The sequence below is a fragment of the Nothobranchius furzeri genome, chromosome 6, assembly GCF_043380555.1.
Source record: "Nothobranchius furzeri strain GRZ-AD chromosome 6, NfurGRZ-RIMD1, whole genome shotgun sequence".
Taxonomy (NCBI): domain Eukaryota; kingdom Metazoa; phylum Chordata; class Actinopteri; order Cyprinodontiformes; family Nothobranchiidae; genus Nothobranchius; species Nothobranchius furzeri.
The window spans coordinates 26,412,613-26,425,848 of NC_091746.1; the positions used below are offsets into that span (position 1 = coordinate 26,412,613).

The 13,236-nt window shown below is 43.3% G+C and overlaps 1 protein-coding gene and 1 long non-coding RNA gene across 6 annotated transcripts in view; one reads left to right on the forward strand and one right to left on the reverse strand.

Annotated features, from left to right (window-relative positions):
* The window catches only part of LOC107393474 (E3 SUMO-protein ligase ZBED1), a 42,050-nt gene that overhangs the window by 1,785 nt on the left and 27,029 nt on the right, over nt 1-13,236 (forward strand). Inside the window, exon 1 of one of the 4 annotated variants that reach the window (XM_015971854.3) lies at nt 12-1,961. The exons of the other annotated variants lie outside the window; for them this stretch is intronic. Within the exon in view, the coding sequence (XP_015827340.1) occupies nt 1,721-1,961 (241 nt within the window). The 5' untranslated portion in view covers nt 12-1,720. Of the gene's footprint in view, nt 1-11; nt 1,962-13,236 lie in introns of those variants that run through there. 4 annotated transcript variants of the gene reach the window in all.
* Nucleotides 3,057-5,936, reverse strand: LOC139070279 (uncharacterized). 2 transcript variants are annotated; one of them, XR_011520822.1, is made up of 4 exons: nt 5,748-5,936; nt 4,580-4,637; nt 4,345-4,471; nt 3,057-4,211 (listed from the first exon to the last, which is right to left on the reverse strand). It is a non-coding gene; the product is annotated as an uncharacterized lncRNA (long non-coding RNA). The 2 variants fall into 2 exon arrangements; XR_011520821.1 differs by lacking the exon at nt 3,057-4,211 and having other exon boundaries at nt 4,226-4,471; nt 5,748-5,929.

The following is a 13,236-nucleotide window of genomic DNA, read 5'->3' on the forward strand; positions in this document are numbered from 1 at the left end:
GTAGTTCGCAACCCATTTCTGTTATTTATGACCAATCAGCGTCGTTTTAGTCCAAGCGTGTTTAGTTTCGCACAAAAGGACGCGGGAAATCGCGGCTGCAGATCGGAGTTCATCTGACTCCTGCAGGGAAGATTTGTTTGAATAAAAACACGTGACGCTGTCTTTAAAGTACGGTAATCACATACGTATTATTCAAGTCCCCGCGTTTTCTGGCGTAGATGGTTCACAGTAGAAGCCTGCATTCGACACAGGAAGTGATCTTGCACCAGGACTGCCTCACACGCACGCCGCGCGCACACACACGCCTGTACATCTGTTCTGACACCAGAAATTTAACGCTTTCTGCTTTTCAAGTACTGGTACTTGAATGGTACATTTTAAAATAATTTAAGAGATAAAAACTACTTCAGTATTTTTAATTAACTTACAACTTTGAGTGCAAACCGTACACATTTAAATATTTATTTAAAAACTAAATAAAAATGTAAATAGTTGCCTGTCAGAGCGAAGTAAGTATAAGTAAGAGGTATAGAAAACATGGACAACTGAACTTAAGTCCCAGTGATTTATCCTTGGGCAAACTAACATGGTACCTGCAGTGTTGGTCTGTTCTCACCCCGTGGAAGATGGTTAAAGCTTTGCCTCCAGCTTCACTGGCTGTCAGTCAACTTCAGGGTTCATTTCAAGATCCTGGTTCTGGTCTATAGGGCCTTACATGGACAAGCACCATCTTACATTGGTGATCTTCTTAGTCCCTACACCCCCAGCAGGTCCCTGAGGTCCAGTGGCCAAAGCCTACTGGTTGTGCAGCACCAGACTAAAGGTCAAAGGCGACAGATCATTTGCTGCTGTGGCCCCCAGACTCTGGACCTCTCTCCCCCTGACCCTGAGATCAGTGGACTCAGTGGTCTCCTTTAAAAAGCAGCTGAAGACTCACTTGTTCAAGCTGGCTTTTGTATGACCTTCTTCACCACTCTCTCTTTATTCTGTTCTCCCCACCACCTTCCTCAGGATCCACTGATTTCCCTCTTTCCTGTTCACTCTCTCTCTTTCTTAACATTTTTTAATCACACTTGTCTATTTTTTGCCCATTTTAAATATATTTTTAAACATTTTCTAAATGCACCCTGCTTTTTTATATTTTTATTATTTTTAGTTGGATCATAATGCTTAAGAGACTCCTGATTTGAGGAGTCTTACGTTTTAAAATGCCGTTATCAGCAGTGAAATAATTTCAGACAGATGTATGACAAATGATGAACACTTGTCAAACATGTAGTTGGTTAAAACTGCTGGATTGTTGCTCAAACGGTCAAATATGTAATGAGACTGTAACATAGACTCAACAAAACTATCAGTTTTTCAGACATTTTAGTTGTACTTGAAAGAAATTTGCTTTGGAAGATGCGTATCTCTTGTGTTGACACTAGCAACTGGCAACCCGTGCAGTCGCATAGTAGTGACGTCAGTCAACAAACACGCAAAAGTTAAAGCAACACAGCAGACAGACCGGAATGTCAACCGTAGGCTTTGGTATTTGTGCTTCAGGACAACTTTGTCTAAGCTAGCAGGTTACTGTATATTCCACACAATCCGAGTGAGTTTCGTGCGACTCTTGGTGAAGTTGTTTTAGTCACGTGTTTGATGAGTCGCTGCGGCGCGCGCGTGTTCTGTCTGCTGAAGCTCCAGAGGCGGCTGGCTGAGGGCAGCAGACACAAACATGGATCTCGTTAGCAAACCCGGAGCCAAGTCCGCCGTGTGGATGTACTTCGGCTTGAAGGCGGATGAAAACGGGCAGCCGGTGAAAAACAACAAAGCCATTTGTCGTTTGTGTCGAAAAATAGTGTCGACAAAAGGAGGGAACACCACCAACTTAAGAAGCCACCTGATTCACTACCACCGTACGGAGTTCAGCGACGCGACTTCGGCTGGGACTTCTGGAGTTTGGTACGAGACTCAAGGTAGTTATCAACCCAGTTGTGTTGTTTTATTGACAACTGGCTTCGTTTTAACAACGAACTGTTGTTTTGTTTCGTACAAATGGACGCGGGAAAGCGCATCTGCGGAGAGAGTGGAGTAAAAGTAGTCCCGAGTCCTGCAGAGAGTACTAAAGCAGTTCTGACGTAGTCATGCACGTTTTTAGGCAAGAGCATCTGGCTGCAGACATCAGCTGGCGTCTTTGCCGTGACAGGAAATGACGTATCCGGAAAAAAGTGTCATTACCTTCGCCGGAAGTCATTGCCTTTGCCGGAAGTAGTTTTTTTTTCTTGAATACGCTTTATTGACAAAGCACAAAAGTAGTTTGAATTTGTCAAAACCATACCGTGTCGTTTTTCTCTTCGATTTGTACATATTTAAGAGAAAAATTACACGGTGGGTCATTACCTTAACCAGAAGTCATTACTTTCACTGGAAGTAGTTTTTTAAAAAACAAAACTTACCGTAAAAAGCTTTTTATTTCGGATTTTTTTTTTCTCTTCAGATCTGGACTGGCAAACTTAAGTAACGTTGTAACCTGCGTTGCATGAAAATTGAATATTAAATCCCTTTGTTCTTCAGACAGGGAATTTTTATGACAATAGCACATACATACATACATACACACACATATATATATATATATATATATATATATATATATATATATATATATATATGTATATATACACACACACATATGTATATATACACACACAATAAAAGGCTGTAAAGTGAATTAAAAAAACATATGGAAAAAATGAGAACACATTAAACTAAGACTTTTCAAAATGTGCAAACAAAATAGTACTGGCTAAATATTCAGTTTTATTGTTAAGCCCAAGATGAACTTTTGACCTACACCAATTGCTAAAGTACAGGACTCCCAGAAGCAGTGAAAAACATTTCAGCAACACTCCTCTCTCACCAGCAACAAAAATTAGTTATTAAATATCCATAACACTGTCCTATTGTGTATCACAGCAGCTCATTGCAACAGAATTTAACTACTACAGCTGATAACTATTTAGCTAGTTGGTATTTATTTTGAGTGAAAGACAATAAAACCAAAGAAACACTTAATTTCACAACCATTTTATTTTGGGTACAAATGAATTTGCTGAAGCATGGCTTTCTCAACTGCATATCGATTCATCCCCTCCCATTTTTCCAACACTTTTATTGTTACCTGAAAAACATGCAGGATTACTTCATCGTTGTCATCTTCCTCTGCTTATCCGGGTCCGGGTCGCGGGGGCAGCATCCCAACTAGGGAGCTCCAGACCGTCCTCTCCCCGGCCTTGTCCACCAGCTCCTCCGGCAGGACCCCAAGGCGTTCCCGGACCAGATTGGAGATGTAACCTCTCCAACGTGTCCTGGGTCGACCCGGGGGCCTTCTGCCGGCAGGACATGCCCGAAACACCTCCCCGGGGAGGCGTCCAGGAGGCATCCTGACCAGATGCCCAAACCACCTCAACTAGCTCCTTTCGATCCAGAGAAGCAGCGGTTCTACTCCGAGTCCCTCCCGGATGTCCGAGCTCCTCACCCTATCTCTAAGGCTGAGCCCGGCCACCCTACGGAGGAAACTCATTTTAGCCGCTTGTATCCGCGATCTCGTTCTTTCGGTCATTACCCAAAGCTCATGACCATAGATGAGGATTGGGACGTAGATCGACCGGTAAATCGAGAGCCTGGCTTTCTGGCTCAGCTCCCTCTTCACCACGACAGATCGGCGTCCGCATCACTGCAGACGCCGAACCAATCCACCTGTCGATCTCCCGATCCCTCCTACCCTCACTCGTGAACAAGACCCTGAGATACTTAAACTTCTCCACTTGAGGTAGGACCTCTCCCCCGACCCGGAGTTGGCAAGCCACCCTTTTCCGGTCGAGAACCATGGATTTGGAGGTGCTGACCCTCATCCCAGCTGCTTCACACTCGGCCGCGAACCTATCCAGCAAGAGCTGAAGGTCAGAGCTGGGTGAAGCTAGGAGGACCACATCATCCGCAAAAAGCAGAGACGAGATTCTCAAGCCACCAAACTCTGTTAAGGATTACTTCATACACTGTCAAATGTTTTCGAAAAGTAACTTTTATACCAATCACTGCTGAAGACTGCGTTGTACCTCTGGAACAAGGACATCAAACACCAAGTCCAGAAACTGGAACACTCTCTTCTTTATTAGTTTATCTATTCCTGAGCATGAACAAATCCGCTCTGTCAGCTCGTCAACCTATAAAACACGTTAACATAAAAATGAACAAAACGTTCCTCTCAGCATTAGACAACGGACCCAGGTGGCCCACTGACCATGCATCCACATAAATAAATGTGATGCAGCTTATTGTAAGTCAGTATACATTTACCTGTGCATCAGCAAAGTGGAACATCAGTGGCTTTAGTCTTTGCTTTAATTTAAGCGAGACACCTGGATTGTGCCAGATACATGAGGCCAGACTTCACTCTACCACTGCAGAGATCCTTATACACAGTCTGAGTAGAGACAAGAGTTAAAAATAAGCAACATTACCACAGAAAACAAGGGATTGCATTATCCTATGTCCAATTTTAGAGTCTTAATTTATTATAATTAAACATTACCTTGATTTCACCATCTGAAATCACTGCCTGGGTTCCATTTTTCAAAGCCTCGATTGTCCTGGAATTTAGATAAAAATACATCTTATTAGCAAATGAAGAATACAAGCACATGTAAGGAGTTTTGTCAGTGTCACTTGAAGAAGTCCGATATTCATTTTAGATCTATATTTAAGGCCTCCAACTCCTGAATGATTTGCAGCTACATGTGCTTAAATCCGGTAATATTAATTAAACCAAACCCGATCAAAGCAGTCAGTCGACAAAAATATCTATTTTTTATAAGGTTAGGATTATTCTGAAACAGAATCAGAAGGAGGGCGGCATTAATTAGAGAAGCGGCTACTATTTCAAAGTTATTGTACCTGGTGCAGGACACCTGATTTGTGCAACCACAGTAGAATGACCCAGCACACCACACACAATAACTGAAAAATATTTAGAGATATTGAAAGCTAACCTTGTCCAGAATATACATTTTATTTCTGGGTGCACAGGACCAGTTCCAGTGTGGGCCAGATGCTGAAAAATAAATTCATAAATCTGTCTTTTTGAAGTTTCACAAATCAGAGGAAGGTTTCACAAATCACAAACTATGTTTTATGCATTCCTACGAGCCCAGAATAATCTAAAACAGGTTTGAAGAGTGTATGTGTTGTAGGTTTTGAGCTAGAGCAGAATAAAAATGGTCAGAGTAGAGAAAAATTGGGTGTATTAGCCCTTTAGCCATTTCCCGAATCGGAAGCTAACTTTAGCATCTACGCTTTTTAATTAAAAAAGGGTATTAATAACGTTTCAGTTAAGTCAGTATTAGAAATCGTGGTCTTTACATCATGTCTAAATTATATATAAAGTTAATATTATTACTTTAACTGTTTTAACAAACAGGGAGACCAGAAAAATCAAATAGCTAAGTTAAAGCTAAGCTACAATTGCTGATAGCTTTATTTATGTAGCTTTTGTGTTAGCTAGCTTGTGATCTCCCTGCATTCGTTTTAAGACTGCGTGTTAATATTGATACAATTAGCTATGAAACACGGTGCCCTTTGCAGTAATTCTCTGGTAAAGCTTTAAACGCTACAGTGCCTACATTTAAGAACTAAGAAAGGTTGCAACAATTAGTTAATTTCATCCTTATCTTTCTTTCTTTATCTATCATCCTTATCCTTACCTTTCCTCAATTGAAACCCGCCGAGTATGGTTGAAACAAAAACAACGTAGCGGCCGCCAAAAAAAGACCAACTTCCTGCCGAGGTCTTTCGCTCGTCGATTTTCCGGTAAAAGTAATGACACGCCATCTTGCTCTCGACACACCAGCTGACGTCTGCAGCCAGGTCCTACTCTTTTTAGGATGCCCCACTATAACGTGTGATAGTGACGGGAATTCCGGCTCTTTTTAGAGAGCCGGTTCTTTTGGCTCAGCTCACCAAAAAGAGCCGGCTCTTTCGGCTCCTCAGATTTTCTGTTGCGTAGAGTATATTTTTCACCAAAAATAATATACAACTATATGTAAAATTATTTACTAATGTAAAAAAAATGCAATATATCAAACAATTATCATTTATATGGATTTATTAACTGAACAGTTTAAGAAATCTCCACTTTCCGACTGCTGTCGCTCATTTTCCCACCGTCTTCGTCGCACTCTCCTCTAGAGGTTGTATGAACTAGTCGACTAGTCGACTTCACTGCTCTGTAGTGATTTTTTTATGACTGTCATCGACTAGTCGCTGTCACGTGATAATGACCGGCAAGATGCAGTCCTCGGAAAAGACAGGTGACGAGCCCCTGCGCGTCGGGAGGAGACGCGCTGTGTCAGAGCGTCGGTACTGACGCCCGCCGTAAAACTGACATTTAACCAAATTGAGACCTTTACCCTCTTGCAATTTAACCTTCCCCTCACCCCCATCCTAACCTTAACCAGCTTGCGCATACAAAGCTCTGATTGTTGACGCGCTCCAGACATCTGCGTCCTGAGCACGGCCACAAGTAACATCAAATTAGGTGTCGCCACCTCAAAAACAAATTTAACACGCGATCGTTCATGTCGGCTCATTTCCTTTTATGTTTTCTGTCTTTTATTTGTGCCTGATGCGTTTCGCTGCTGTGGAGCGGGGCACATCACCTTGTCCTCCGGTGTCGCACCTCACCGGTGCGGCCGGCGTGCACCCAATGACGAGCCGGCTTCCGTCATTCACTTCATAGAGCCGGCTCTTAGCGCGGGTTCGTTCGCGACCGACACATCACTAACGCGTGATAAATGCCAGAGGGAACTAAACTGTTTTGGTCCCTTTTTGAAGAAATGCTTAGTAATGGAAGCATCTTCCACTGCTTGGTGATCGTTGTTTACCGTAATGGTGTGGCGATAATGATTAGCTACTTGTTTATTAAATTATCAAAAAGATGTGATGTTCCATATAAATATGAAATACCAATCTGATTGGTCTCTGAAGACTTTATTTTCTTTGACTCATTCAGGAAACAGACTACACACATGAATCCAGAGTCGAGCATTTAGTTTATAAAATGATTTTAATTTTCTTTTCCTAAAATAAATGATTGTATGGATGAAATGATGGTTGTACAGGATGACAGATGATGAATGAAATGATAGAATGTGACCTAGATGTTTTAGCAAAACCTTACAAGTATCTGAGAGAGATTGCGGCGTATGGGTTGTAAAATCAGTGTGGCTGTATGTTTTGATAAGCTAGAGATTTGATTATAAAACCGTCCGACTCAGTCGTTCAGAGTCTACGCACCCTGTTCCGTTTGGTTAGACCAATTGTTGCAGGTTTTTGGCAAACATCCGGGCAGGATTAATATCTCCAGAGCCTCCCTGGCCACGGACAGCTGCATGCTACACCATCGGGAATTAATTTGAGCTTTTAATCATTAAGAACATTCACCTTTCAGAGGCAATTAATCTTTTGACAAAACATTTAAAGGTGGGATTCACTCATTTAATCTGGGGATGCACAGTGTATCTGCGTCAGTATTGGTATCGTTGGTGTTAGTCATGTTTTAACTAGGGAAACAGACTACACACTAGGGCACCGATATGATGCCAATACCAGTATCGGTAAAAGTTAACTGATACCAGGAACCAATACCAATGCAGTTGCTTGAAAATGGCTTCACTGTAACTGGTCATTTCTGTTCACCTAATATTTTAGTTTTGTGATGATTTCCATTCATATATTTTACTTTTTATCTACCTCACAGTCTTTTCCTGTTGAAAGCAGAGAAGAAAATAAAATCTGTAGTCCAAATCATTGCCTTTTTTTGTATGGTAGAAGTATCGGTATTGGTAATTGGTATCGGCGAGTACCCAGATCCAAGTATCGGTTTGGAAAAAAGTGGTATCGTTGCATCCCTAGTTTTAACGTATCGTATCGGTCCAATAATTAAAACTGGGCTGATATTAGCAACTGTTTGTGTAAATGTTTCAGAGGGTGAGGGGGTTGATGATGTGTAGGGCTGCAACTAACGACTATTTCAATAGTCGACTAGTCGCAGTCTATTGAAACAATTAGTCAACTAATTAAAAAATTATTAAATTTTTCTTAAATTTAGCAAGAAATTGTGTTAATTATGTGAAAAATGATAATAAACACAAGGAAGATGGGTACTTCAATGGAAAATGCATATTTTATTGAACTTTGCTGCTGATAGGCCGATTCATACTAAAAGTAAATAAAAACGCCGTCTAACACCAATTGGGCACAGCGCTCAGTCAGTACAGACATAAATGCATAAATAAAACTAAAATACTTTTGTCAGGCACAGTCGGGCATAACATTAAAGGGGCATTATGGAAGTTTGACAGCCAAAACATGTATAGAATTAATAAATGTCTTCTTCATACATTCTCCTGCAATGCCCTGGTCCTGTAGAATGAGCCCTGGCATTTTTACTGTGATTGCCTGTTTTTCTGTAAAATCACAGAAAAAGAGAGATGCTCGGGTCGAGCAGGCTGCTTCATGCGCGTTCACGCTCAGGCATCGCCCGTAGCATTTGCTATCCGTAGCTTTAGCAGCAGAGAGAGAGGCAGTGCCACTTTGTCGCTGTTCCTAACGCCTAGTGACAAAGCTAGCTACATTTCTGAGGACCCTTAGCTACTTTCTGTAGAACTTTCTTCTAGATATTTCCTGCAAATTAGCAACAAAATAGCCATTTTTGCTCCAAACCGTTCTTTGGTTTGACGTTGTTTCAGCTGTCATCAAGGATATAAAAGTTACAGATACTTTGAATGCTACTGGTGTGTAGCTCACCTTGTAAGATGTCTGACTCCCATGCAGAAGACCTGGGTTTGATTCTGGATGTGAACATAGTTTAGTTAGAGTTTCTTTTTTACATTAATGATATTTTTTTTACAGTAAGACGCCCACATTTTCATTTGAGACTCGCCGAACGGCATTGAATTCACAGATAAAAAAGATGTGGGTTCAACTTTCATTTTGGAACAATTTTTCAAGCAAGGGAAGGGAATGATCTGAGCATGCAGGAGGACTGACCCATCATAAACCTTTGTCGGCTGTGCTGAAGAGAAAGGTACAGAACCACATTATTTAATTAATTAGCTGCGCGTTCTCCTGTCCTCTGTCCTCCGGGCCACACACACACACACACACACACACACACACACACACACGACTGTCTCAGCTGTTATTTTTGTTAAAGAGTGTGCACGTACAGCATAAGCGCCTCGTGCACGAGCCTACTATTGAAGCTGCCGTTACGCTTTTGGCCTGAGGGGGCAATCGCGAGCATAAAAATTCAAAACTCCGTAAAGTCCCTTTAAAAGTTACATGTTATGAAATGACTTTTTTTTTAAAGTCCCATACTCATCACACGTTGATCTATGTGAAGCACTTTGTGATTTTCTGTTTGTGATGAGTGCCATATAGATAAAATGTACTTACACTGGTGAAATTCATCTCCGCCTTAGGCCCGTCCTCGTGGGGAGCGGTGAGCTGCAGCTGTGGCAGTGCTCGGGAACTATTTGGTGGTTTAACCCCCAATCCAACCCCGACGCCCACACAGTAAAAACATGCAAATGACGACTTTGAAGGGTTGGATTTAAAATGACAACTTTAGTTGTCACTGGCGGTGAATGAGTTAATCACCAGATGGTTTTGTGTTTTATCGTCGTCGTCTTCCTCCGCTTATCCGGGTCCGGGTCGCGGGGGCAGCATCCCAACTAGGGAGCTCCAGACCGTCCTCTCCCCGGCCTTGTCCACCAGCTCCTCCGGCAGGACCCCAAGGCGTTCCCGGACCAGATTGGAGATGTAACCTCTCCAACGTGTCCTGGGTCGACCCGGGGGCCTTCTGCCGGCAGGACATGCCCGAAACACCTCCCCGGGGAGGCGTCCAGGAGGCATCCTGACCAGATGCCCAAACCACCTCAACTGGCTCCTTTCGATCCGGAGGAGCAGCGGTTCTACTCCGAGTCCCTCCCGAATGTCCGAGCTCCTCACCCTATCTCTAAGGCTGAGCCCGGCCACCCTACGGAGGAAACTCATTTCGGCCGCTTGTATCCGCGATCTCGTTCTTTCGGTCATTACCCAAAGCTCATGACCATAGGTGAGGATTGGGACGTAGATCGACCGGTAAATCGAGAGCCTGGCTTTCTGGCTCAGCTCCCCCTTCCCCACGACAGATCGGCTCAGCGTCCGCATCACTGCAGACGCCGAACCAATCCACCTGTCGATCTCCCGATCCCTCCTACCCTCACTCGTGAACAAGACCCCGAGATACTTAAACTCCTCCACTTGAGGTAGGACCTCTCCCCCGACCCGGAGTTGGCAAGCCACCCTTTTCCGGTCGAGAACCATGGTCTCAGATTTGGAGGTGCTGATCCTCATCCCAGCCGCTTCACATTCGGCCGCGAACCTACCCAGCAAGAGCTGAAGGTCAGAGCTGGATGAAGTTAGGAGGACCACATCATCCGCAAAAAGCAGAGACGAGATTCTCCTGCCACCAAACTCGACACACTCCACACCACGGCTGCACCTAGAAATTCTGTCCATAAAGGTTATGAACAGAACCGGTGACAAAGGGCAGCCCTGGCGGAGTCCAACCCTCACTGGGAACAGGTCCGACTTACTACCGGCTATGCGGACCAAACTCACGCTCCTCTGGTAAAGGGACTGAATGGCCCTTAACAGAAAGCCACCCACCCCATACTCCTGGAGCGTCCCCCACAGGGTGCCCCTGGGGACACGGTCATAAGCCTTCTCCAAATCCACAAAGCACATGTGGATTGGTTGGGCAAACTCCCATGCCCCCTCCATCACCCTTGCAAGGGTATAGAGCTGGTCCACAGTTCCACGGCCAGGACGAAAACCACATTGCTCCTCCTCTATCTGAGATTCAACTATCGATCAGATCCTCCTCTCCAGTACCTTGGAGTAGACCTTTCCAGGGAGGCTGAGGAGTGTGATCCCCCTATAGTTGGAACACACCCTCAGGTCACCCTTCTTAAAGATGGGGACCACCACCCCGGTCTGCCACTCCCTAGGAACTGCCCCCGATGACCACGCAATGTTGTAGAGACGTGTCAACCATGACAGCCCTACAACATCCATAGCCTTGAGATACCCAGGACGAACCTCATCCGCCCCCGGGGCTCCGCCGCTGTGTAGTTGTTTTGTGTTTTATTCATCAGGAAATAAAAATCCACTACTGCACATATTTATCCTGACAGGTTCAGGTTGAAAACATCTTTTCATTTACTTTTCTTCACACCCATGACGTTTAGATTTTTTTCAATGTGTCATCTTAAAGTTCGCAACGTGATGTCATGTATGTACAGATGAGTACATACATGACATCTACTGCTTTATTCAACAGTCTGCTCTTTAACTGTACTATTTTGTGCAATTTCAGCTGTTAACTTTATTTTCTCTGTAAGTGTTTTTCTCCCCAGAAGAAGCTACAATGATGTTCTACTGAGCTGTGGTGGCCTCATGGAGGGGGCCATCGACTAGCACACTGCTGCTAACCACTTAAACATTCTCTCTCCTGATAATAACTTTTTGTTTTCATTGACTTTTGATGTGCTACTACTAGTTTATCCGTTTAATTATAGATCCACTAGGATAAATACAATAAAGTTTATCTTTCACCAAATACAATATTTACTAAGACATCACAATATAACTATAGACACATTACTTGTGTGTGTGTGTGTGTGTGTGTGTGTGTGTGTGCGTGTGCGTGTGTGTGTGCGCGCTCTGTCTTCTCCATCCCCAGTGAGTCATGGAGGATGGCTGCTTATACTGAGCCAGGATTCTCTGGAGGTTTCTTCCTGTTAAAAGGGAGTTTTCCTCTCCACTGTCGCTGCATGCTTGCTTAGTATGAGGATTGCTGTATAGTCACTGACACTAGTCAGTGACTTGATGCAATTTGCTGGGTTCCTTATATAGGAAACATTATTTCTGATTGGCTTAATGAACTGTGAATTGGAATGTTTATTATGTGAAGTGCCTTGAGACGACTCTTGTCGTGATTTGGCGCTTTATAAATAAACTTGAATTGAATTGAATGAGTGGGCGCTCGCTAGAGCAGGTGGTGCTCAGTAGTATCTGTTGAACTATTTTTTGTTGTTGGGCGCTGGAGAATTAGTATTGTTTTTTTTCCCTAAGGAGTATACATGAGACGTTTATTTTCCTGGTCTGCATTCAGGTTTTAAAGTGTTGTATGATCCCAGTCAGCTGATCTGGAGTCGGCTATGTCTATTTCCTGGAGGCTGAAGGAAAATATGTTGGTGTGGGAGGTCTCCCTGTTGTGAAGAAAGGGAAGATGCAGTTGTGATTGTGTGAAGGAATGTAAGGTGCAGTGGGGGAAGGGAAGTTGGGTAGAGGCTCCACATCATTTACTGCATGGCTGACCGTGGCTTACCGGGTGGGCGGAGCTTGCCTTTTGTTATAAGCTGCAACCAGCTGAACGTCCTGCTCAGATCCACAAGGCTTATCGGTTTATATTCATCTTGAGGATGGCTGAAATACAACTTTTTTAGATTATATGATTGAAATATATTAAATAGTCAATTAGCCTGTTGAATGTATTACAAGTTGTATCAACCAGAAAAAGAAGAAACACGGTTTGCTTGCATAATGAATTTTAACATCATAAGGTGCTTCACAAACACAATAAAAATGAAACAAAATTAAAAAACAATGAGAGAAATGGCAGAAGCAAAAAAATGATGAACTGCCTACAACACTGGTTCTCAGTCCTGGAGGGCTGGTATTCGACATGTTTTGGTTGTAAACCAGTTTCATCACCCCTGATTTCAATCAGCAGGTGATTAGCAGGCTTCTGCAGCGCCTGATGAGCTACTGCGCAGGTGATTCAACCACTGAATTTAGTGTGTTGGAGTAAACGCGCTATCTGGCTTGTTGAGAACTGTTTGGCTTGATGTGTTGTGGAAACGTTACACTAGCGATTATGCAAGCAACATCCGGTGAGATACCATATGTAGCGCATAGTCGTTGGCTTGCGTGGTGAGGTTTTGTTGCTAGTAGCAGTTTATGTGAACATTTCAAGAGGAGTTTATAAATAATTTTCCTCCAAAAATGTACTCGTGTGGCTCAGGAACGTGTTGTGCAGTTTGTGATTGTACTAACAATCCGAGAAGGTTACATTTGTGCCTG